This window comes from Somniosus microcephalus, unplaced genomic scaffold, assembly GCF_052327205.1.
Source record: "Somniosus microcephalus isolate GS21.2 unplaced genomic scaffold, FLI_Smic_1.0 unresolved_chr4, whole genome shotgun sequence".
NCBI lineage: Eukaryota > Metazoa > Chordata > Chondrichthyes > Squaliformes > Somniosidae > Somniosus > Somniosus microcephalus.
Window position 1 is genome coordinate 22,309,478 of NW_028225182.1, and position 27,135 is coordinate 22,336,612.

General features: G+C 53.2%; 1 protein-coding gene across 1 annotated transcript in view; it reads right to left on the reverse strand.

Moving 5' to 3' along the window:
* Positions 1–421: 421 nt before the first annotated feature.
* Positions 422–27,135, reverse strand: part of LOC147090031 (lysophosphatidic acid receptor 6-like) — a 91,991-nt gene continuing 65,277 nt past the window's right edge. The window contains exon 2 of the mRNA XM_085977119.1: positions 422–1,489. Within this exon, the coding sequence (XP_085833245.1) occupies positions 467–1,483 (1,017 nt within the window). The 5' untranslated portion in view covers positions 1,484–1,489 and the 3' untranslated portion in view covers positions 422–466. The remainder of the gene's footprint in view (positions 1,490–27,135) is intronic.

The window sequence follows — 27,135 nt, forward strand, 5'->3', positions numbered from 1 at the left end:
CCTGCCCTGGGAGTGTTAGATGGGACAGTGTAGAGGGAGCTTTACTCTGTATCTAACCCATGCTGTACCTGCCCTGGGAGTGTTTGATGGGACAGTGTAGAGGGAGCTTTACTCTGTATCTAACCCATGCTGTACCTGCCCTGGGAGTGTTAGATGGGACAGTGTAGAGGGAGCTTTACTCTGTATCTAACCCATGCTGTACCTGCCCTGGGAGTGTTTGATGGGACAGTGTAGAGGGAGCTTTACTCTGTATCTAACCCATGCTGTACCTGCCCTGGGAGTGTTAGATGGGACAGTGTAGAGGGAGCTTTACTCTGTATCTAACCCCTGCTGTACCTGCCCTGGGAGTGTTTGAGGCCTGAAATAGAAGGCATTTCATTCGCTCACTTCAATAAGAATAAAATAAATTCACAAAAGCGTGTCTTGGAAATTGAGTCAATTTTTGTTTTGAAAACGATACAATCGCTCAGATCATTACATGGTGTTCGATAAAGACGACAGTTTCCGATGTTTTCTTGTAGCTGCCCCTGTGCTCCTCGGGGCTCTCTGCCGACTCCTGTCCTGCTTTCTTCCACCTGCAGAGTACCACGTTGCACACTGTGCTCATCAGGTTGGTTTTCTGAAAGGCTTCGGTGGTGAAGTAATAGACCACGGGATCCAGGACGGCATTGGTGCTGGCGAGGAGCTGAGCCGCCTGGTAGAGCAGCTGGGCTGAGTGCTCCTCCAGGGTGCTGTAGAAGCACAGCAGCACGTGATAGGGCAGGAAGCAGAAGGTGAAGACCAGGAAATTGGCCAGGATCATGTTCTGGGTCTTGCGGGCGTTGAGGAGCTGGGAGCCGGTGGCCTCGCACTTCCTCACTTTCACTAGGGCCAGGAGCGAGCAGATCAGCACCAGACAGAAGGGGAGCCCAAAGCCAATGGAAAGGGTGAAGGTCAGGGGCAGCGGCTTGGTGACGGCGATGGGAGCCAGGCAGCTGATGCAGGGGGGCTCTGTGCTGTTGAGCTTCCAACTCAGGTAGAGGGGGAGGCTGGCGCCCACTGTCAGCAACCAGACCACCGCGCTGACCCAGAGCGCCCCACGGTGCAGGCGCCACATCTGCACCTTCAAGGCCAGCACGGTGGCCACACAGCGGTCCAGGCTGATGCAGGCCAGGAAGAAGATGCTGCTGTACATGTTGACCAGGAAAATGATGGTGGCGATCTCGCAGGTCACGCTGCTGTGGTTTTTGGTGCGGTGATGGTAAGTGACGCGGAAGGGCAGGAAGCAGACGAGCAGGAGGTCGGCGATGGCTAGGTTCTTCATGTAAACCGTGGTGCCCGACCTGAGGCGGATGTGACGCTGGAATATCCACAGGGCCACCACGTTGAAGAAAAGCCCCAGGATGATGATCACACAGTACAGCAGGGTGAAGAGCACCTGTTCGCTGTGCGCAGCTCTGTCCGTGCTATTCAACCCATTGGGGCATTGCGATTCATTGGACATGTCACCCTGGAACAAGAGCAGAGCAGTTAGAGCATTCTGGACAGTACCATCTAGGGAGACACCCCGGGCTGTACCATCGAGGGAGGCACCCCGGGCTGTACCATCGAGGGAGGCACCCCGGGCTGTACCATCGAGGGAGGCACCCCGGGCTGTACCATCGAGGAGGTACCCTGGGCTGTACCATCGAGGGAGGCATCCCGGGCTGTACCATCGAGGGAGGCACCCCGGGCTGTACCATCGAGGAGGTACCCTGGGCTGTACCATCGAGGGAGGCACCCCGGGCTGTACCATCGAGGGAGGCACCCCGGGCTGTACCATCGAGGAGGTACCCTGGGCTGTATCATCGAGGGAGGCACCCCGGGCTGTACCATCGAGGAGGCACCCTGGGCTGTACCATCGAGGGAGGCACCCCGGGCTGTACCATCGAGGAGGCACCCTGGGCTGTACCATCGAGGGGAGGCACCCCGGGCTGTACCAGCACAGCACAGGAGCGGCACCGCGGACTGTACCATCGAGGGAGGCACCCCAGGCTGTACCAGCACAGCACAGGGGAGGCACCCCGGATTGTACCAGCACAGCACAGCGGCGGCACCGCGGACTGTACCATCGAGGGAGGCACCCCGGGCTGTACCAGCACAGCACAGGGGCGGCACCGCAGACTGTACCATCGAGGGACACACCCCGGACTGTACCAAAAAAGCACAGGGGAGGCACCCGGACTGTACCATCGAGGGAGGCACCCCGGGCTGTACCAACACAGCACAGGGGAGGCACCCAGACTGTGCCACCACAGCACAGGGGAGGCACCCGGAATGTACCATTGAGAGAGACACCCCGGACTGTACCACCACAGCACAGGGGCGGCACCCGGACTGTACCATCGAGGGAGGTACCCCGGACTGTACCACCACAGCACAGGGGAGGCACCCTGGACTGTACCAGCGCAGCACAGGGGAGGCACCCCCGACTGTACCACCACAGCACATGGCAGGCACCGCGGACTGTGCCATCGAGGGAGACATCCCGGACTGTACCATCACAGCACAGGGGAGGCACCCGGACTGTACCGTCACAGCACAGTGGAGGCACCCGGAATGTACCATCGAGGGAGACACCACGGACTGTACCACCACAACACAGGGGCGGCACCCGGACTGTACCATCGAGTGAGGTACCCTGGACTGTACCACCACAGCACAGGGGAGGCACCGCGGACTGTACCATCGAGGAGACACCCCAGACTGTACCATCATGGAGACACCCCCAACTGTATCATCTAGGAGTTACCCGGGACTGTACCACCACAGCACAGGGGAGGCACCCCGAACTGTACAACCAAGGGAGGCACCCCGGACTGTACCATCGAGGAGACACCCCAGACTGTACCATCAAGGAGACACCCCCAACTGTACCATCTAGGAGGTACCCGGGACTGTACCACCACAGCACAGGGGAGGCACCGCAGACTGTACCATCAAGGAGACACCCCAGACTGTACCACCGAGAAGGCACCCGGACTGTACCATGAAGGAGGCACCCCGGACTGTACCATCGAGGAGACACCCCAAACTGTACCATCGAGGAGACACCCCAGACTATACCACCAAGGAGACACCCAGGATTTACCACCGAGGAGGCACCCCAGACTGTACCACCGAGGAGGTACCCCGGACTGTACCATCGAGGAGACACCCCAGACTGTACCATCGTGGAGACGCCCCAGACTGTACCATCGAGGAGGCAGCCCGGACTGTACCATCGAGGAGAAACCCCTGACTGTATCATCTAGGAGGTACCTGGGACTGTACCACCACAGCACAGGGGAGGCACCGCGGACTGTACCATCAAGGAGACACCCTGGACTGTACCACTGAGGAGGCACCCGGACTGTACCACCGAGGAGACACCCCGGACTGTACCATCGAGGGAGGCACCTCGGACTGTACCACCGAGGGAGGCACCCCGGACTGTACCATCGATGAGGCACCCCGGACTGTACCATCGATGACGCACCCCGGACTGTACCATCTAGGAGGTACCCCGGACTGTACCATCGAGGAGACACCCCGGACTGTACCATCAAGGAGGCTCCCCGGACTGTACCATCGAGGAGGCATCCCGGACTGTACCATCGCGGGAGACACCCGAACAGTACCATCGAGGAGACACCCCAGGCTGTACCATCGAGGGAGACACCACGGACTGTACCATCGAGGAGACACCACGGACTGTACCATCGAGGGAGACACCCTGGACTGTACCATCGAGGGAGACACCCCAGAATATACCATCGCGGGAGACACCTGGACAGTACCATCGAGGAGACACCCCAGACTTTACCATCGAGGGAGACACCACGGACTGTACCAGCGAGGAGGCACCCCCGACTGTAGCATCGAGGAGGCACCCCGGACTGTACCATTGAGGAGGCACCCCGGACTGTACCATCGAGGAGGCATCCCGGACTGTACCACCACAGCACAGGGGAGGCACTGTGGACTGTACAATCGAGGGAGACACCCCGGACTGTACCATCGAGGAGACACCCAGGACTGTACCATCGAGGGAGACACCCTGGACTGTACCATCGAGGAGACACCCCGGATTGTACCATTGAGGAGGCACCCCGGACTGTTTCACCGAGGGAGACACCCCGGACTGTACCATCGAGGAGGCACCCTGGACTGTACCATTGAGGAAGCACCCCAGACTGTACCACCACAGCACAGGGAAGGCACCGCGGACTGTACCATCGAGGGAGGCACCACAGACTGTACCATCGAGGAGGCACCCCAGACTGTACCATCGAGGGAGACACCCTGGACTGTACCATCGAGGAGACACCCCAGACTGCACCACCGAGGGAGGCACCCCGGACTGTACCACCGAGGGAGACACCCCGGACTGTACCATCGAGGAGAAACCCCGGACTGTACCATCAAAGGAGGCACCCCGGACTGTACCATCGAGGAGACACCCCGGACTGTACCATCGAGGGAGACACCCTGGACTGTACCATCGAGGGAGACACCCCAGACTGTACCATCGAGGGAGACACCCCGGACTGTACCATCGAGGGAGACACCCTGGACTGTACCATCGAGGGAGACACCCCAGACTGTACCATCGAGGAGGCACCCCGGACTGTACCATTGAGGAGACACCCCGGACTGTACCATCGAGGAGGTACCCTGGACTGTAGCATCGAGGCAGGCAACTCGGACTGTACCATCGAGGGAGGCGCCCCGGACTGTACCATCGAGGAGGCACCCCGGACTGTACCATCGAGGAGACACCATGGACTGTACCATCAAGGAGGCAACCCAGATTGTATCTCCGAGGGAAACACCCTGGACTGTACCACCGAGGGAGACACTCCGGACTGTACCATCGAGGGAGACACCCCGCACGGTACCATCGAGGAGGCACCCCAGACTGTACCATCGAGGGAGAGAACCCGGACTGTACCATCGAGGGAGACACCGTGGATTGTACCACCACAGCACAGGGGAGGAATGGCGGACTGTACCATTGAGGAGGCACCCCGGACTGTACCACCACAGCACAGGGGAGGCACCGCGGACTGTACCATCGAGGGAGACACCCCGGACTGTACCATCGAGAGAGACACCCCCGACTGTACCATCGAGGGAGACACCCTGGACTGTACCATCGAGGAGGTACCCCAGACTGTACCACCGAGGGAAGCACCCCAGACTGCACCATCGAGAAGGCACCCCAGACTGCACCATCGAGGAGGCACCCCGGACTGTACCATCGAGGAGGCACCCCGGACTATACCATCGAGGGAGGCACCCCGGACTCTACCATCTAGGAGACACCCTGGACTATACTATCGAGGGAGACACCCCGGACTGTACCATCGAGGAGGCACCCCAGACTGTACAATCGAGGGAGACACCCCAGACTGTACCATTGAGGAGGCACCCCGGACTGTACCGTCGAGGAGGCGCCCCGGACTGTACCACCGAGATAGACGCCTGGACTGTACCATCGAGGGAGACACCCCAGACTGTACCATCGAGGAGGCACCCCTGACTGTACCATCGAGGAGACACCCCAGACTGTACCATCGAGGAGGCTCCCCGGACTGTACCATTGAGGAGGCACCCCGGACTGTACCATCGAGGAGGCACCCTGGACTGTACCATCGAGGACGTACCCCGGACTGTACCATCAAGGAGGTATCCCGGACTGTACCATTGAGGGAGACTGTACCATCAAGGAGGCACCCCGTACTGTACCATCGAGGAGGCACCCCGGACTGTACCATCGAGGAGGCACCCCGGACTGTACCATCGAGGAGGCACCCCGGACTGTACCACCGAGGGAGGCACCCCGGACTGTACCATCGAGGGAGACACCACCGACTGTACCACCACAGCACAGGGGAGGCACCCACATGAAATCAACACAGCTCTATCCGGATCCGTATAAACACCAGTATAAGCAAAAAACCCAGACCCGTATTATCTTTGGTCAAAGCCACGAACTCTGTTCATTTGCCACCGACTGCACCCCTCGCCCTGGTGGAATGAGACTGGTGTCATATTGACCCTGAGCTGAGCTTCCGTCCATCTATCCGGCCAAAACTAAGACCGGTTATTTCCACCTCGGTAACATCTCCCAACAAGGCCACTGCCTCGGCTCATCTGCTGATGAAACCTTCATCCACACATTTGTCATCTCTAGAACTGAATATTGCAAAGCTCTCTGGGCCGGAGTCCCATCTTCCAACATTGAGATCCTCGGAAGCTGGGCTGCCCCGTGTTCTAACTCGCACCAAGTCCCGTTCACCCATCACCCATGTGCTCGCTGACCTACATTGGCTCCCGGTCCGGCAACGACTCCATTTCAAAAATCTCATCCTTGTTTTCAAATCACTCTGTCGCCCACGACCCTGGCTATCTCTGTAATCTCCTCCAGCCCCACACGCCACTGCTCCACAAAATCAGGCCTCTTGTGCAACCCTGATGACCATCGCTGTACCATTGGCGGCCCAGCCTTCAGCTGTGGAATTAACTCCATACACCGCTCCGCCTCGCGAACTCTCACTTCTATTTTAAGACGCAAGTTGAAGTTATCGTTGTTACATAAGAACATAAGAAGTAGGAGCAGGAGTAGGTCATATGGCCCCTCGGGCCTGCTCCGCCATTCAATAGGATCATGGCTGATCCGAATCTAGACTCACGAATAGACAGCCCAGACCCTTATAAACAGACAGCCCAGGCCCCTATAAAGGGGCAGCCCAGACCCCTATAAACAGACAGGCCAGGCCCCTATAAAGGGACAGGCCAGGCCCCTATAAAGGGGCAGCCCAGACCCCTATAAACAGACAGCCCAGACCCCTATAAACAGACAGCCCAGTCCCTAAAAACAGAGAGCCCAGACCCCTATAAACAGACAGTCTAGACCCCATAAACAGGCAGCCCAGACCCCTATAAACAGGCAGGCCAGACCCCTATAAAAAGACAGCCCAGACCCCTATAAACAGGGAGCCCAGACCCCTATAAACAGACAGCTCAGACCCGATAAAAAGACAGCCCAGACCCCTATAAACAGACAGCACAGACCCCTATAAAGAGCCCAGACCCCTATAAACAGATAGCACAGACCCCTATAAACAGACAGCCCAGACCCCTATAAACAGACAGCCCAGACCCCTATAAACAGACAGCCGAGACCCCTGTAAACAGATAGCACAGCCCCCTATAAACAGATAGCACAGACCAGACCCCTATAGTAGGGGATTTCAACTTCCCCAATATTAACTGGGATAGTCAGGGTGTGAAAGGATTAGAGGGCGCAGAATTCTTAAAGTGCATCCAGGAGAGCTTTTTGAGCCAGCATGTAGAAAGTCCCACAAGAGAGGGGGCGGTACTGGACCTAATTCTAGGGAATGTAGCCGGGCAAGTGATAAAAGTGTCAGTAGGAGAGCATTGGTACTACGTTAGCTGTTCTCCAGTCCTCTGGCACCTCCCCTGTGGCCAGAGAGGTTCTGAAAATTTTGTGTCAGAGCCCCTGCAATTTCCTCCCTTGCCTCACACAGCAGCCTGGGATACATCCCATCAGGGCCTGGGGATTTATCCACTTTTAAGCCCGCTAAAACCGCTAGTACCTCCTCCCTCTCAATACTAATTTGTTCAAGTATATCACAATCCCCCTGCCTGATTTCTATGCCTACATCACCCTTCTCCATAGTGAACACAGAGACAACATATTCATTTAGAACCTCACCTGTGTCTTCCGGCTCTACACACAGATTGCCACTTTGGTCCCTAATGGGCCCTACATTTATGGTACAGTGACCATAATTTGGTGAGATTTAAGGTAGTCATGGAAAAGGACAAAGATGGACTCGAAATAAAGGTTCTAAATTGGGGGAAGGCCGATTTTACAGGAAACTTTCTTTTATCCGGCACGGACGGGACCGACGTGGTGCCGGTTCATCAAAAATTCCGGATAGTGGCACGGTGGCATAGTGGTTAGCACTGTTGCCTCACAGCGCCAGGGACCCGGGTTCGAATCCGGCCTTGGGCGACTGTCTGTGTGGAGTTTGCACATTCTCCCCGTGTTTGCGTGGGTTTCCTCCGGGTGCTCCGGTTTCCTCCCACAGTCCAAAGATGTGCGGGTTAGGTTGCTTGGCTATGATAAATTGACCCTTAGTGTTAGGGGGATTAAATACGTGGGGTTACGGGGATAGGGTGGGATATGTGTTGGTGTAGGGGTTACGGGGATCGGGTGGGATATGCGTCGGTGCAGGCTCGATGGGCCGAAATGGCCTCTATCTGCACTGTGGGGTTTCTGTGATTCTCTTTTCTGTGATAACCGAAAGCTATAGTAAAAGATACGGAGCTCAGAGCTCCGTATAATGCAACAAACCCTGTTGCTTAGCAACAGCTTCAGAACAATTGGCACAAGTTGCAAGCATCTCTGTGCTTAGCAACAGCTGCAGCTACACCCTTGCACAGCAACAAATGGAGTAAAAATAGTATTAAAAGTTACCTGAACCTACTCCTGAATTTTGCCGGTTAACCGACATTTCCGGTTATTTAGGGGCCGGTTAATCGAAAGTTTCCTGTAATATGATAAGGCAGGATCTGGACAAAGTGGACTGTGATCAGCTACTTGTAGGAAAATCCACATCAGAGCAGTGGGAGTCTTTCAGAAAGGAAATAGAGAGAGTACAGCACTAACATGTTCCCGTAAAGGTCACGAGTGGGACCAAAAAGCTCAGGGAACCCTGGATGTCAAGGGATATACAAGAATGGATTAGGAAAAAAAGGCAGGTACAAAGGACTAAAAACAGTGGAAGCCTTGAGGAGTATAGAAAGTGCAGGGGGGTACTTAAAAAAGAAATTAGGAGAGGGAAGAGGGGGCATGGAAAAACACTGGCAGGCAAAATAAAGGAAAATCCCAAGGTGTTTTATAAGTATATTAAAGGCAAGAGGATAACCAGTGAAAGTGTAAGGCCCATTGGGGACCAAAGTGGCAATCTGTGTGTAGAGCCGGAAGATGCAGGTGAGGTTTTAAATGAATATGTTGCCTCTGTGTTCACTATGCAGAAGGGTGATGTAGGCATAGAAATCAGGCGGGGGGATTGTGATATACTTGAACAAATTAGTATTGAGAGCGAGGAGGTACCAGCGGTTTTAGCGGGCTTAAAAGTGGATAAATCCCCAGTCCCTGACGAGATGTATCCCAGGCTGCCGTGTGAGGCAAGGGAGGAGATTGCAGGGGCTCTGACACAAATTTTCAGAACCTCTCTGGCCACAGGGGAGGTGCCAGAGGACTGGAGAACAGCTAACGTATTACCATTGTGCAAGAAGGGTACTAGGGGTAAACCAGGGAATTACAGGCCAGTGAGCCTAACATCAGTGGTAGGGAAATTATTGGAAGCATTTCTGAGGGACAGAATTAGTCTCCACTTGGAGAGGCAAGGATTAATCAGGGATAATCAGCATGGCTTTGTCAGGGGGAGATCATGTCTAACCAATTTAATTGAATTTTTCGAGGGGGTGACTAGGTGTGTGGATGAGGGTAGTGCAGTTGATGTATTCTACATGGACTTCAGTAAGGCATTTGACAAAGTCCCGCATGGGAGACTGGTCAAGAAAATATATGAGCCCATGGGATCCAGGGCAATTTGGCACATTGGATCCAAAATTGGCTTAGTGGCGGGAGGCAGAGGGTGATGGTCGAAGGTTGTTTTTGTGACTGGAAGCCTGTGTCCAGTAGTGTACCGCATGGATCGGTGCTGGGTCCTTTGCTGTTTGTAGTGTACATTCATGATTTAGATATGAATGTAGGAGGTATGATCAGTAAGTTCACAGATGACACGAAAATTGGTGGAGTGGTAAATAGCGAGGAGGGAAGCCTCAGGCTACAGGACAATGTTGACGGGTTGATTAGATGGGCAGAACAGTGGCAAATGGAATTTAACCCTGAAAAGTGTGAAGTGATGCATTTTGGGAGGACTAACAAGGCAATGGAATACACAATGAATGGTAGGATCCTAGGAAGGACAGAGGATCAGAGGGACCTTGGTGTGCATGTACATAGATCCCTGAAGGCAGCAGGACAGGTAGGTAAGGTGGTTAAAAAGGCATATGGGATACTTGCCTTCATTAGCCAAGGGAGGTTGTGATGGAGCTGTACAAATCGCTAGTTAGGCCACAGCTGGAATACTGTGTGCAGTTCTGGTCGCCACACTACAGGAAGGATGTGATTGCATTGGAGAGGGTGCAGAGGAGATTCACCAGGATGTTACCTGGGCTGGAGCGCTTCAGCTATGAAGAGAGACTGGACAGGCTGGGGTTGTTTTCCTTGGAGCAGAGAAGTCTGAGGGGGGGACCTGATTGAGATGTACAAAATTATGAGGGGCATAGATAGGGTAGATAGAAAGCAACTTTTCCCCTTAGCAGAGGGGTCAATAACCAGGGGGTATAGTTTCAAGGTAAGGGGCAGGAGGTTTAATGGGGATTTGAGGAAATACTTTTTCACCCAGAGGGTGGTTGGAATCTGGAACTCACTGCCTGAAAGGGTGGTAGAGGCAGGAACCCTCACAACATTCCAGAAGCATTTAGATGAGCACTTGAAACACCATAGCATACAAGGCTACACAGCAAGTGCTGGATAATGGGGTTAGAATAGACAGGGCTTGATGGCCGGCACGGACATGATGGGCCGAAGAGCCTCTTTCTGTGCTGTATAACTATGGCCTTGGCTGTCTGTTTACAGGGGCCTGGGCTCTCTGTTTACAGGGGCCTGGGCTCTCTGTTTATAGGGGCCTGGGCAGAATGTTTATAGGGATCTGGTTTGTCTGTTTATAGGGGTCTGGGCTGTCTGTTTATAGCGGCCTGGGCTCTCTGTTTATAGGCGTCTGGGCTCTCTGTTTATAGGAATCTGGGCTCTCTGTTTATAGGAGTCTTGTCTGTCTATTTATAGGGATCTGGGCTTCCTGATTATAGGGGTCTGGGCTGTCTGTTTATAGGGGTTTGGGCTGACTGTTTATAGTGGTCTGGGCTGTCTTTTTTTTGCCCCTATAAAGAGACAGCATAGACCCCTATAAACAAACAACCCAGGCCAGAAAAACAGGCAGCCCAGACGCATATAAAAAGGCAGCCCACACCACTATAAAGAGACAGGCCAGACCCCTATAAACAGACAGCCCAGACTCCCATAAACAGACATCACTGACCCCTATAAACAGACAGCCCAGACCCCAATAAACAGACAGCCCAGACCCCAATAAACAGACAGCCCAGACCCCGATAAACCGACAGCCCAGACCCCGATAAACCAACAGCCCAGACCGCTATAAACAAAAAGCCCAGACCCCTATAGACAGATAACCCAGACCCCTATAAACAGACAGCCCAGACACCTATAAACAGACAGCCCAGACCCCAATAAACAGACAGCCCAGACCACTATAGAAGACAGCCGAGACCCCTATAAACAGACAGCCCAGACCACTATAGAAGACAGCCCAGACCCCTATAAACAGACAGCCCAGACCCCTATAAACAGACAGCCCAGACCCCTATAAACAGACAGCCCAGACCCCTATAAACAGACAGCCCAGACCCCTATAAACAGACAGCCCAGACCCCTATAAACAGACAGCCCAGACCACTATAGAAGACAGCCCAGACCCCTATAAACAGACAGCCCAGACCCCTATAAACAGACAGCCCAGACCCCTATAAACAGACAGCCCAGACCCCTAATGTAGGGGTTCGCAAAATCTCCTCAGCCCCGAAGATCGGGAATTATTAATCCAGAGCGTGGATGAAGACTTGTGTGATTTAAATTGTCTCTGGGTTGGACAATGTTTTAAAACATACCCAGAACCACAGAAAAAGGCTGCGTTAAAAGCTCGTGGGCTGGGCAGCGCTTGGACACTGGAATCAAAGAACTTTGTGAAAATTGCACACTTTAAGATTGTACATTTTATTAAAGGATGTACTCTTGAGTTTTGAATGGTTTAAATTGCCCAGGGATAAAAATGGCCGTCAGAAAGCATGGCCAAGGACAAAGGACTTGGAAGCAGCTCGTGTATGTCTGTGAAAAGGGGAGGATCAAAGATGGCAGTCAAATCTGTCAATCAAAGGGAAGTTCCTTCCCTGCAGAGACAATCGATTTGTTTACAGAAACTGCTGCAAGGATGTTAGCACAAGGGATTAAACCACTTGACTGCGGTTTCAGTGACCACAAGATAACAGGTTTTTGTTTACATAGTAATACAACTCCATTCAAAACCCATCAGAGTGAATGGAGAGGGTTCGAAGGCTCAGCGCAGACATTTGAAAAGAGACACTCAAACTGAGAAAAGGAACAGTTTAAAATTGAATGGGTTTGAATCACCCATTACTGGACAATGGGGACAGTTGGATTCCTTTTGTTTTAGCCCAGAAACTTCCAGATCTGGGCGGGAACATTTTGGCCCCAAAATTGGGGTATAAGAGATAGCTTCTCAGGAGCATCTCTCTCTCTCTGGTTTGCCTCCGTGTGCCCTCTACAGCGTGGAGTCTGTCTGAAGAAGTAAAACACCAGCAGTTTGCTTTTAAAACACTGGGGTGTTTCTTTACTTCAGGGCAGTGAGGATCTCGTGGGACACGGAGCTGGCATTGCAGTGGTGAGCATATATTTTTCTGGCCTTCCACAAGGCGACTTAGGATAGGCTTACGGGTGGGAGTAAAGAGGGGATTTCGTTAGAATTGTATTTTGGCCATTTCCCTCGTTGTGTAAATTTTTCCTCCCCTATTTAAGCAATTTTACCGTGATTACTTTGATCATGTGGTGTCGTTTCTTAGTTGTAATAAAGTTTGACTTTCTTGCTTACAGACCATTTGTCCGTTTTAATATATCATTAATTATAAGTTCCTCCAGTCAGAACTGGAAGGAGGGGTTTAGGGATTCGAAACTGCTGATTGGAATTGGTCACAGTGCAGTGGAAAAGGGCTGCCTGACCAGGTAAATTACCATAAACCAGTTAAGGGATGCCCCCTACAAATTGGCGACTGCGGCAAGACTGGAGGCAGTTTTTGATATGATAAGTGGTTTGGATCTGGAGAAAGCACCAGCTCTTGCTTTTCTTGCTTTCAATCTGTGGTTAGCCCTGCAGAAGTTAGCGGCAGCGTGTAAGCTGACCTATTATGGTATAGCTGGCTGGGTTAAGAAGGGTGAGATGAGGGTGCGGGAGGAGGTTATAGAGGCCAAGAATCAGGAGTCAGAGTTTGGAAAATGCCAGGCGGAGGTAGAACGCCTCATAAGAGAGGTGAATGAGGCAAGAGATAGTGGGATGAGGGTGCGGGAAGAAAATGCACGTCTCACACTAGAGGTCACGAAATGCCAGGCAGAGATAGAGCGCTTGTGCAGGAAGTCACAGAGGCTAGGGACAGTGAGATGAGGCTACAGGAGGAAAACGCACACATCACCCAAGAAGCTAGCGAGGGCAAAAGCCACGCGAGGCACAAGATAGAGTTCCTAAAGTGCCAAATTACAGAAGCAAAGAGTAACGAGATGAGACTGCAGGAAGGGAATGCCCACCTCACCTCAGAAGTAACAGAGCAGGAGGAAAAGGTTAGGGAGGTAAAGGCAGCTTATAAGCTGGCCTGCGACCAAGGGTTTAGTGGAGCAGATCATACCCCATGTAACAGAAAGATAGAGAGTTTGGGTATGGAGTTATTAAGGACTAAAGGGATGGTATGTCTCATATGTCCGAAGGGAAGTCCGTCGGACAGTACCAGTAGCCCAAATCAAACCGCCCCACAGGCAGCACCCAGAACAGAGCTGGCTAGGGAATTACAGATCCCAAGACCGCAGCCCACAGCTCCAAGTTTTGAGGAGCTCTGGCAGCAAGAAGTGGTGGACAATGGAGTGGTAGAAGAACGCCAGCAGGTCCCGCTAGGCAGGCGGGGACCAAGACCAGTGTACCCCCTCCGACAACGGAGGTATGGTCCGCCCATGAACGATAATGACCCAGGGGCTGTTCAGCATACCTATCTGGTATCCTATGATACCCAACAGCTCAGAGGCCTGGTGAAACATATTCCCCTGCTCTCCAAAAGGGGAGACCCCTCAGTGCACTTCCAAGGGATAGAACAGGCATCCTGTTAACGGCTGTGATGACGAAGAGAAAGCCAAAATGTTGCTTTTTTCTGTAGATAGGACGCTCTATCAGACCCTTTCAGATGAGGCTAAGAGAGGGCAGAAGGGTTTTGAAGAACTAAAGGAGGAAATACTGGAAGCCATGGGTGCAAACGATGGCAGTCCGTTCGATCGCATAGGGAAAACACTGCAGAAGGAAGGGGAGACCCCACAGGCATTTGCAGACAGGCTGTGGCCAGTCTACAACAGCGCGTGTACAGGGGGACAAAATAGGGCACACCTGAACCAGCAGCAGCGGACCCAATGGGTTCGTTGCCTGGTGTCCAATTGCCTGCCCCAGATAAAAGCAAAGGCTGATACTTGGTTTGACCACCGAGACCCCCTAGCAACCGAAGAGACTGTAATCCGGCAGCTCACGGTAGCATATAGGAATGGTAGGAATAGTGAGTGGGACCCCCCAGCAAAAGGGTAAGGTCCACGAGGTTAAACCTGGGGCTCAATACAAGAAAGAGTGGCACCAGGAGGGGAGCCATCCCTCCCAGAACAAGGTCACTTGTTACAGGTGTGGGGAGGATGGCCACTGGTGCAGGGATTGTAAAAAGACTGGGAGAGACGATAAAGCCAGGACCCCGCAGCCCCAACTCAGAAGGCAGAGACCCTACCTCTGATCCTCATGGGGATCCGGGCCAGCCAGTCCAAGAGTTCAGGGCATTCACCACATGAGCTCATGACCGGCAGAGTTATGAGGACCCCCACTCATGTCCTTGCCCCAGTCCTCACTGAAGGACAACTGCAGGAAATAAACCAGAATAAATTCACCCGAACCCTCCTAGAACACCTCAAACGAATTTATGGGCAGGCAGCAGACAGCATGGGGAAGCAGCATCGGAATAACCGGCTGCTGCTCGAGCCTAGCAGGAGCCACCAGTGGGAGATAGGAGACCTAGTGATGGTAAGAAACTATGCCCGGGTGGGAAGTTTAGAGCCACTATACATGGGACCCTATAGTATAGTTGATAGGGCCAGCCCCATGGTCTATGCAGTAAAACTACCCCGGTGCACAAGTGGTTCCACGCCAACCAATGTAAATTATATAAATCTGACCATACAAGTTCAAGTTCACATGCTGCAAAGACAGGCACTGTCCCAGTGGGACCTAAGTTTTGGCCAAAGTTTAAATTTGAACCAGTTATCTAGTTCAGAAACAGAGAAACAGCAGTCTGAGAGTAGAAGTCTGCAGGCTGCTGTGAGTTCATTCACAGAAAATCGCTTGGGGGGCTCTAGGGAGGAGCTGCCCTTTGAAGAGGCTGCCTGCGCAGGCGCAGTCGTGCACCTGAGGGGAGAGGTTTCCCAACACTGGGTTCTCGCAGGCGCAGTTCCCCAGCCTATGACCCCAGCGGCTCCTCTTCAGTTTCCCTGCACAGGCGCAGTTGCCTGTTTGAAGACAGAGGTTTCACAGCCTCTGCCGTGGGACTCCGGGGAGGAAGTTCGCGCAGGCGCAGTTCCCCAGCCTGTGATCCCAGTGGCTCCTCTTCAGTTTTCCCACGCAGGCGCAATCGCCTGTTTGAACACAGAGGTTTCACAGCCTCTGCCATGGGACTCCGGGGAGGAGGTTCGCGCAGGCGCAGTTCCCCAGCCTGTGACCCCAGCGGCTCCTCTGCAGTTTTTCCGCGCAGACGCAGTCACCTGTTTGAAGACAGAGGTTTCACAGCCTCTGCCGGGGGACTCCGGGGAGGAGGTTCGCGCAGGCGCAGTCGCCTGCTTAAAGGGACAAGCTTTCCAGCCCGCTTCTAGAGTGGTTCCCCCTATGGTGTGTGATATACCTATCAATTCATTCAATGAAAAGCGACGAGTTAAGATAGCAACTATAGATTTTATTGGCTAAATAACAGAGCCCACCCTCGTGGGTGATCGGGTCCAACAAGGAGGAATACCAGCCAGTCGACCACCTTTATACCTGGGCAAGCAGGCGGAGCCATGGGCGGTGTCAGCTGTGGTCAGCCCAGGTATAACAGCGTGACAAGAGGTGACCTTGTGTAGTGATGCAACAGTGTAAACAGTGATAACCATAGTGTAGCGATATAAACATAGTGTAACGATAGTGAACGATAAAAGTGGTTTACCACATTCACCCCTTGTTTAAATTTGAGTCCGGCGGGGTGAAGTGTACTACCAGTTCGGGTATGTCAGTCTGTCCGGAGGCCTCGTAAGTCTTTCTGATCGGCGCAGCAGCGGCGGCGGTGGTGCAGTATCCGACGTTAATGCTGGTGTCTGCGTGGTCGGCGAAGGCTCGTGGGGTTCCGGCATGCCGTCTACCTGGGCTGGATTTGGGGGGGTGGTGGGGGGTAACGGTGGTGTCTCAGGGGTGCCCGAGGGTGCAAGGTCTCGTAAGGATGCTGTGTCCTCCCGACCGTCTGGGTATGCCACATAGGCGTACTGGGGGTTGGCGTGCAGGAGGTCCACCCTCTCGACCAGGGGGTCCGTTTTATGGGCCCTCACGTGCTTTCGCAGCAAGACTGGCCCCGGAGAAGTCAGCCATGTTGGTAGCGAGGTTCCCGTAGTCGACTTCCTGGGGAAAACAAACATTCGTTCATGGGGGGTGGCGTTAATGGCAGTGCAAAGCAGTGACCGGATGGAATGCAGCGCTGCCGGGAGGACTTCCTGCCAGCGAGAGGTTGGGAGGCCCTTAGACTTTAAGGCTAAGAGAACGGCCTTCCAGACAGTCGTGTTCTCTCTTTCCACCTGGCCGTTCCCTCGGGGGTTGTAGCTGGTGGTCCTGCTTGCAGCAATACCTCTCGCTAGTAGGAACTGGCGAAGTTCCTCGCTCATGAAGGATGAGCCCCGGTCGCTATGTATATAGTTTGGGAACCCGAACAAGGCGAAGAGGTCGTTCAGGCATTTGATGACTGTGGTACTGGTCATGTCTGGGCAGGGGAAGGCAAAGGGGAAACGGGAGTACTCATCAATGATGTTGAGGAAGTACACATTACAGTCAGAGGACGGGAGGGGTCCCTTAAAATCGATGCTCAAGCGCTCGAAGGGGCGGGTGGCCTTGATCAGGCTTGCTCTGTCCGGCCTAAAGAAATGCGGTTTGCATTCGGCACAGGTTCGGCAGTTCCTGGTCATGGTCCTGACCTCCTCGATGGAGTAGGGCAGGTTGCGGGCCTTAATGAAGTGGTAAAGTCTGGTGACCCCGGGGTGGCAGAGGTCGTTGTGGAGGGTCTGCAGTCTATCAATTTGCACGTTGGCGCATGTACTTCGTGATAGAGCATCTGGGGGTTCGTTCAGTTTACCAGGCCGGTACAAGATATCATAATCATAGGTGGAGAGCTCGATTCTCCACCTCAAGACCTTGTCGTTCTTGATTTTGCCCCTCAGCTTGTTATTAAACATAAAAGCGACCGAACGCTGGTCGGTGAGGAGGGTAAATCGTTTGCCTGCCAGGTAATGCCTCCAGCGTCGTATTGCCTCCACGATCGCCTGGGCCTCCTTCTCGACTGAAGAGTGTCGGATCTCAGGGCCCTGGAGGGTCCTTGAGAAGAAGGCCACAGGTCTCCCCGCCTGGTTAAGGGTTGCAGCTAGGGCGAAGTCGGATGCATCGCTCTCCACTTGGAAAGGGATAGACTCATGCACCGCGTGCATTGTGGCCTTAGCAATGTCTCCCTTTATGAGGGAGAAGGCTGTGCACACTTCTGCTGTCAGGGGGAAGGAGGTGGACTTCATGAGGGGTCTGGCTTTGTCCGCATAATTCGGCACCCATTGGGCATAGTAGGCGAAGAGCCCCAGGGTTCTCTTCAGCGCCTTTGGACAGTGGGGGAGGGGAAGCTCCATGAGGGGGCGCATTCTTTCGGGGTCGGGGCCGATGACACCGTTCTCTACTACGCAGCCGAGGATGGCAAGACGCAAGGTGTTAAACACACATTTCTCCTTATTGTAAGTGAGGTCCAGCCATTGGGCCGTACGGAGGAATTTCTCCAGATTAACATTGTGGTCCTGCTGGTCGCAGCCGCAGATGGTGACGTTATCTAGATAAGGGAACATGGCCTGCAGCCCGTTCTGGTCAACCATCCGGTCCATCTCCCTTTGGAAGACCGAAACCCCGTTGGTGACGCCGAAGGGAACCCTAAGGAAGTGGTAGAGGCGGCCATTCACCTCGAAGGCGGTATACTGGCGGTCCTCAGGGCGGATAGGGAGTTGGTGATAGGCCGACTTAAGGTCGATGGTAGAGAAAACCCGGTACTGTGCAATCTGATTGACCATATCAGATATGCGGGGAAGGGGGTATGCATCCAGCTGGGTGTACCGGTTTATGGTTTGGCTGTAGTCGATGACCAGGTGGTTTTTATTGCCGGTCTTAACGACTATGACCTGGGCACGCCAGGGGCTGTTGCTCCTCTCGATGATGCCCTCCTTCAGGAGACGCTGCACCTCAGAGCTAATAAAAGTTCTGTCCCCGGCGCTGTACCGCCTGCTCTTGGTGGCGACGGGTTTACAGTTGCGGGTGAGGTTAGCGAACAGGGAGGGGGGCGGGACCTTGAGGGTGGATAGGCCGCAGGTGGTACGCGGTGGGCGGTTTAAAGGCTGCTGGTTGTCGATTGTGAGTGGGGGGAGGGGTCCACCGCATGCCAAAGTGACACTTTGAAGGTGGGATTGGAAGTCCAGCCCTAGTAGGATGGCAGCGTAGAGCTGGGGCAGGATGAGGAGTTTAAAATTTTTATACTCCGTGCCCCTAACCGACAGGGTCACAACACAGTAGCCGCTGATGTCTGTAGAATGGGACCTCGACGCCATCGAGATCCGGTTGCGCGTTGGCCGGACAGTGAGGGAGTAGTGGCTCACCGTGTCTGGATGGATGAAACTCTCCGTGCTTCCGCTGTCGAACAGGCAGGTCGTGGCATGGCCGTTTACTTTGATGTCCATCATGGACTTGGACAGGTGATGCGGGCGAGCTTGGTCCAGTGTGACGGAGGCTAGTGTATGGCTGAGTGAGCTGCTGTAGTCTGCGGGTGAGGCGGTGGTCGGGTCTGGAGACAAGGTGGCGGTCGAGGGTGGTGGACAAAATGGCGGCACCCACGACGTTGAATAAAATGGCGGAGAAGATGGCCGCCCCCACAACTCACATGAGGCACTGCTGGCGTCGGTGGCCTTGATCAAATATGGCCGCCCCCACGACTCACACGAGGGGATACTGGCATCTGTGGCCTTGATGAAAGATGGCCGCCCCCACAACTCGCATGAGGCACTGCTGGCGTCTGTGGCTCTCCCCCTGCAGGCCTTCGCGAAGTGACCTTTCTTGTGGCAGTCGGAGCAAGTCGCGTTTCTTGCAGGGCAGCGCGTCCTCGGGTGTTTCGCCTGGCCACAGAAGAAGCAGCCGGCGGCCCGATCGCGGGGCTCCGATGTCACAGCCGGTACCGGGGGTGGCGGTCCCGATCGGTTCTGGGACGCCGACGCTGAGGTAGGTCCCAGAGGCGGCGGTGCGAGGGGTATTGCGGCCGGGGCCGGGCCCGAGTCCCAGGGTCGCGCAGCACAGTACCTGGAGTACGCGTCGAGGTCCCGATGGGCCACTTCCAGAGAGCGAGCAAGGGCTGCAGTTGTATTCAGGTTGAGGTCCTTTGATTCGAGCAGTCTTTGCCGTGAGTAGTCGGACCGAAGGCCTTTCACGAATGCATCGCGGATATTCCCTTCAGTATTTTCTGCAGCCGTTACAGCTTTAAAGTCACAGTCCCTGCCGAGTGTTTGTAGCGCCCATAAAAATTCATCTACAGACTCTCCTGGCTGTTGCGAGCGGGATCTTAGGAGATGTCTGGCATACATAGAATTTACCGGGCTCCGGTACTGCTCTTTCAGCAGGTTGAGGGCGTCCTCGTATGTAGCAAGGTCCCGGATGAATGCAAATAATTTAGGGCTCACCTGGGCGGTCAGAACTCTTAGGTTGGATCCCGGAGGCACGCCGGATTCTCCCAGGTAGGATTCGAAACAGCTCAGCCAGTGTTCGAAGTCGAGGGCTGAGTTCGCTGCCTGTGGGTTTAGATCCAGGTACGGTGGTCGGAGGGCTCGCAGCCAGGCCGACTGCTGTGGCTGTTGTAGCTGGCCGTTTGGCTGGTCGTTTGGCTGCTCCGATCCACTCATTTCAAAATTTAGCCAATAAAATTGATATACCTATCAATTCATTCAATGAAAAGCGACGAGTTAAGATAGTAACTATAGGTTTTTATTGGCTAAATAACAGAGCCCACCCTCGTGGGTGATCGGGTCCAACAAGGAGGAATACCAGCCAGTCGACCACCTTTATACCTAGGCAAGCAGGCGGAGCCATGGGCGGAGTCAGCTGTGGTCAGCCCAGGTATAACAGCGTGACAAGAGGTGACCTTGTGTAGTGATACAACAGTGTAAACAGTGATAACCATAGTGTAACGATATAAACATAGTGTAATGATAGTGAATGATAAAAGTGGTTTACCATAGTGTGGGACTCTGGGGAGGAAGGGATAGCAATTCCTCTTGCAGGGGACATATGGAAGGAGCCGGTACCAGGTTTTGGACCTGGAGAGGAAGATTTTCAGCCACCAGCAGCAGGTAGTGAGGGGATACCTGCCCCCAGTACAGGAGTGGGTAGGGAAAAGGAGACAAACCCGGAGTACCGGCAGGCTGCCAGGTATATTAAACAGTGCGGGCTGTTTGCATCAGGGGGAGAAGGTTCCCAGCCAGCTAGGGCTGTGACCCAGGCTCAGGGTCCGTCAGCCAAAGTTTCCCCCACAGAGACGCCCGTCAGAAGGTCTCAGCGGGTCCGCAAGCCCAAGATAAGATGGTCACCAGGGTATCTGCCACAAAGAGCAATCTCCCGAGCCCGGGAGGTAAGAAATCACAGAGGTCCCCAACCAGCAGCCATAAGCTGCCAGGGACTTGAAGCAGGAGGCAGTCAAGCTTCGCTGCAGGCAGCAGTAATCTGCGATAGTGACATCAGAGATTAGCCTGGCCATCCAGAGACGGGCGGCATTTGTATCATAGCTTTGTGTTAAGTTACCAATGTTTATAGCGTGCTTTTAAGGTGTTTAAATTTTAAGTTTAGAAGGTAAATAGTAGTTTTGAGTTTAAGTTTAAAGTTTAAGTTTATAAGTGTGCCAAATGCTTGTATTTTGGTCTGAGGTCGAGGGACCTGACCATGTCGCCACCTAAGGCAGCAGGTCAGTGAGAGACCTGGCTGCATGTCCTTTTCAGTTCTTTTGCAGGAAAGTGGACAAAGGAGCAGCCCTGTTCACCCAGCCCAAGCTGGGCAAAGAATGAAGATATGGATACAGAATGTTGGGGATCACCTCGCCACTGGACAAATCCAGGAGGAGACCCCGCAGCAACCTTCGGGAGAAACCGGACAGAGTCCGGAGGAACCTGCCTACTCATCCTACGCGGAAGAGATGGCCCCAGCTGGGTGGGGCATGTCCCCCAAACCAGCAGTTTCCTGACCGAATTTCACTTGCGGGAGACCTCACTATTGAGGAGTCATGGCAGGGAAGCGCGGGCGCCTTGTCAGATAGGGATGCGTTCCCTGGAAGTGGGTGGTGATGGCCCGGGAAAGATTGTAAAGGGGAGGGGGAGACCCAAGCATCACGTGGGTGCGTTCAGGGAAGGGAGGAACTCACCCGGGGCCCACGGGCAAAGTAGGAGTGTAAGTGTGGCTGGGAAGGATGAGTGGGTGACCGAATCTGGGATCCAAGTTTGAGTGTGGGGCCAGTGAGAGCCGCCACACAGGCACCTATAATTTTTTCCAGCCAGTCGAGGGAAGATGAGAGGGGGAGGGAATGGGAATCGCGATCACATACTCCCCGGTCTGGATCTGTGAAACATGAGGGGTACCCCGCCTCCACAAATGGACAAGGGAACGGCTCGGGGCTGGTGGATCAGACTGTTCTGTAAAATGCATTCTGTATGTTTTAAAAGTTTAAGACCATTAGAAAAAGTGGGGATGGAAGGAACATTTACTGCCCGGGTGGGAGGAGCAATACCCACTCGAATTTCGTGACCCATCATTGGCACGTGATGGTCGGGGTTTATTTCAGCCTTTTGTTTCAAATGTTTAATGGAGATTTTTGTATTTTTTTTTACAGTTGCAAGTGGTGCAGAGGTGTAGGACCCTCTCCGTGCTTGGAATCATTATGTTTACATTGTATAACCAAGATTGCAACATTTTGTAATATGTTATAATGTAACAAGTGGTGCAGGGGTATGAGACCCCTCATTGTAACAATTTGTAATTGATGTATCTGTAGATGACTACCGTACCATGGTTTTTCTCGGATTTGAGGGGAATAGACGGGTCGGGGAATCAGTGATAGGCAGCTATAGGTAAATACAGGGGATGGTTGTTTGTCGGGTGTCAGAAAATTTTGCTCACTTCTTCAAGATTGGGGTATAAGCAAGTTGGAAGTGTCCAAGGGATGAATGTAGGTGTTCGCAAAATCCCCTCAGCCCCGAAGATCGGGAATTATTAATCCACGTCGTGGACGAAGACTTGTGTGATTTAAGTCGTCTGTGGGTTGGACAATGTGTTAAAACATACCCAGAACCGCAGAAAAAGGCTCCGTTGAAAACTCATGGGCTGGGCAACGCTTGAACACTGGAATCAAAGAACTTAGTGAAAATTGCACACTTTAAGCTTGTACATTTTATTAAAGGATGTACTCTTGAGTTTTGAATGGTTTAAATTGCCCAGGGATAAAAATGGCCGTCAGAAAGGATGACCAAGAACAAAGGACTTGGAAGCAGCTACTGTATGTCTGTGAAAAGGGGAGGATCAAAGATGGCAGTCAAATCTGTCAATCAAAGGGAAGTTCCTTCCCTGCAGAGACAATCGATTTGTTTACAGAAACTGCTACAAGGATGTTTGCACAAGGGATTAAACCACTTGACTGCGGTTTCAGTGACCACAAGATAACGGGTTTCTGTTTACATAGTAATACAACTCCATTCAAAACCCATCAGGGTGAATGGAGAGGGTTCAAAGGCTCAGCACAGACATTTGAAAAGAGACACTCAAACTGAGGAAAGGAACAGTTTAAAATTGAATGGGTTTGAATCACCCATTACTGGACAATGGGGACAGTTGGATCCCTTTTGTTTTAGCCCAGAAACTTCAGGATCTTGGCGGGAACATTTCCGCTGCAAAATTGGTGTATAAGAGATAGCTTCTCAGGGGCATCTCTCTCTCTCTGGCTTGCCTCCATGTGCCCTCTACAGCGTGGAGTCTGTCTGAAGAAGTAAAACACCAGCAGTTTGCTTTTAAAACACTGGGGTGTTTCTTTACTTCAGGGCAGTGAGGATCTCGTGGGACATGGAGCTGGCATTGCAGTGGTGAGCATATATTTTTCTGGCCTTCCACAAGGCAACTTAGGATAGGCTTAGGGGTGGGAGTAAAGTGGGGATTTTGTTAGAATTGTATTTTAGTCCATTTCCCTCGTTGTGTCCATTTTTCCTCCCCTATTTAAGCAATTTTACCGTGATTACTTCGATCGTGTGGTGTAGTTTCTTAGTTGTAATAAAGTTTGACTTTCTTGCATACAGACCATTTGTCCGTTTTAATATATCATTAAAATTAAGTTCCTCCAGTCAGAACTGGAAGGAGGGGTTTAGCGATTCGAAACTGCTGATTAGAATTGGTCACAGTGCAGTGGGAAAGGGCTGCCTGACCAGGTAAATTACCATAAACCAGGTAAAGGATGCCCCCTACAAATTGGAGACCGTGGCAAGACTGGAGGCAGTTTTTGATATGATAAGTGGTCTGGATCTGGAGAAAGCTTCAGCTCTTGCTTTTCTTGCTTTCAGTCTGTGGTTAACCCTGCAGAAGTTAGCGGCAGCGTGTAAGCTGACCTATTATGGTATAGCTGGCTGGGTTAAGAAGGGTGAGATGAGGGTGCGGGAGGAGGTTATAGAGGCCAAGAATCGTGAGTCAGAGTTGGAAAATGCCAGGCGGAGGTAGAACGCCTCATAAGAGAGGTGAATGAGGCAAGAGATAGTGGGATGAGGGTGCGGGAAGAAAATGCACGTCTCACACTAGAGGTCCCGAAATGCCAGGCAGAGATAGAGCACCTTGTGCAGGAAGTCACAGAGGCTAGGGACAGTGAGATGAGGCTACAGGAGGAAAACGCACACATCACCCAAGAAGCTAGCGAGGGCAAAAGCCACGCGAGGCAGGCACAAGATAGAGTTCCTAAAGTGCCAAATTACAGAAGCAAAGAGTAACGAGATGAGACTGCAGGAAGAGAATGCCCACCTCACCTCAGAAGTAACAGAACAGGAGGAAAAGGTTAGGGAGGTAAAGGCAGCTTATAAGCTGGCCTGCGACCAAAGGTTTAGTGGAGCAGAAAGGTAGAGAGTTTGGGTATCGAGTTATTAAGGACTAAAGGGATGGTATGTCTCATATGTCCGAAGGGAAGTCCGTCGGACAGTACCAGCAGCCCAAATCAAACCGCCCCACAGGCAGCACCCAGAACAGAGCTGGCTAGGGAATTACAAATCCCAAGACTGCAGCCCACAGCTCCAAGTTTTGAGGAGCTCTGGCAGCAAGAAGGGGTGGACAATGGAGTGGTAGAAGAACGCCAGCCGGTCCCGCTAGGCAGGCAGGGACCAAGACCAGTGTAACCCCTCCGACAACGGAGGTACGGTCCGCCCATGAACGATATTGACCCAGGGGCTGTTCAGCATACCGATCTGGTACCCTATGATACCCAACAGCTCAGAGGCCTGGTGAAACATATTCCCCTGCTCTCCAAAAAGGGAGACCCCTCAGTGCACTTCCAAGGGATAGAACAGGCAGCCTCTGTTAACGGCTGTGATGATGAAGAGAAAGCCAAAATGTTGCTTTTCTCTGTAGATAGTAAGCTCTATCAGACCCATTCAGATGAGGCTAAGAGAGGGCAGAAGGGTTTTGAGGACCTAAAGGAGGAAATACTGGAAGCCATGGGTGCGAACGACGGCAGTCCGTTCGATCGCATAGGGAAAACACTGCAGAAGGAAGGGGAGACCCCACAGGCATTTGCAGACAGGCTGTGGCCAGTCTACAACAGCGCGTGTACAGGGGGACAAGATAGGGCACACCTGAACCAGCGGCAGCGGACCCAATGGGTTCGTTGCCTGGTGTCCAATTGCCTGCCCCAGATAAAAGCAAAGGCTGATACTTGGTTTGACCACCGAGACCCCCTAGCAACCGAAGAGACTGTAATCCGGCAGCTCACGGTAGCATATAGGAAAGGTAGGAATAGTGAGTGGGACCCCCCAGCAAAAGGGTAAGGTCCACGAGGTTAAACCTGGGGCTCAATACAAGAAAGAGTGGCACCAGGAGGGGAGCCATCCCTCCCAGAACAAGGTCACTTGTTACAGGTGCGGGGAGGATGGCCACTGGTGCAGGGATTGTAAAAAGACTGGGAGAGATGATAAAGCCAGGGCCCCCGCAGCCCCAACTCAGAAGGCAGAGACCCTACCTCTGATCCTCATGGGGATCCGGGCCAGCCAGTCCAAGAGTTCAGGGCATTCACCACATGAGCTCATGACCGGCAGAGTTATGAGGACCCCCACTCATGTCCTTGCCCCAGTCCTCACTGAAGGACAACTGCAGGAAATAAACCAGAAGAAATTCACCCGAACCCTCCTAGAACACCTCAAACGAATTTATGGGCAGGCAGCAGACAGCATGGGGAAGCAGCATCGGAATAACCGGCTGCTGCTCGAGCCTAGCAGGAGCCACCAGTGGGAGATAGGAGACCTAGTGATGGTAAGAAACTATGCCCGGGTGGGAAGTTTAGAGCCACTATACATGGGACCCTATAGTATAGTTGATAGGGCCAGCCCCATGGTCTATGCAGTAAAACTACCCTGGTGCACAAAGTGGTTCCACGCCAACCAATGTAAATTATATAAATCTGACCATACAAGTTCAAGTTCACATGCTGCAAAGACAGGCACTGTGGCTTGTTTCAAGGGAAAAGTTGTCCGTCCCACCAAGGGGGCCACTTCCCCGCCCCAGTGGGACCTAAGTTTTGGCCAAAGTTTAAATTTGAACCAGTTATCTAGTTCAGAAACAGAGAAACAGCAGTCTGAGAGTAGAAGTCTGCAGGCTGCTGTGAGTTCATTCACAGAAAATCGCTTGGGGGGCTCGAGGGAGGAGCTGCCCTTTGAAGAGGCTGCCTGCGCAGGCGCAGTCGTGCGCCTGAGGGGAGAGGTTTCCCAACACTGGGTTCTCGCAGGCGCAGTTCCCCAGCCTGTGACCCCAGCGGCTCCTCTTCAGTTTCCCGGCGCAGGCGCAGTCGCCTGTTTGAAGACAGAGGTTTCACAGCCTCTGCCGTGGGACTCCGGGGTTGAAGTTCGCGCAGGCGCAGTTCCCCAGCCTGTGATCCCAGCGGCTCCTCTTCAGTTTTCCCACGCAGGCGCAATCGCCTGTTTGAACACAGAGGTTTCACAGCCTCTGCCGTGGAACTCCGGGGAGGAGGTTCGCGCAGGCACAGTTCCCCAGCCTGTGACCCCAGCGGCTCCTCTGCAGTTTTCCCACGCAGGCGCAGTCGCCCGTTTGAAGACAGAGGTTTCACAGCCTCTGCCGGGGGACTCCGGGGAGGAGGTTCGCGCAGGCGCAGTCGCCTGCTTAAAGGGACAAGCTTTCCAGCCCGCTTCTAGAGTGGTTCCCCCTATGGTGTGGGACTCTGGGGAGGAAGAGATAGCAATTCCTCTTGCAGGGGACATATGGAAGGAGCCGGTACCAGGTTTTGGACCTGGAGAGTAAGATTTTCAGCCACCAGCAGTGGGTAGTGAGGGGATACCTGCCCCCAGTACAGGAGTGGGTAGGGAAAAGTAGACAAACCCGGAGTACCGGCAGGCTGCCAGGTATATTAAACAATGCAGGCTGTTTGCATCAGGGGGAGAAGGTTCCCAGCCAGCTAGGGCTGTGACCCAGGCTCAGGGTCCGTCAGCCAAAGTTTCCCCCACAGAGATGCCCGTCAGGAGGTCTCAGCGGGTCCCCAAGCCCAAGATAAGAT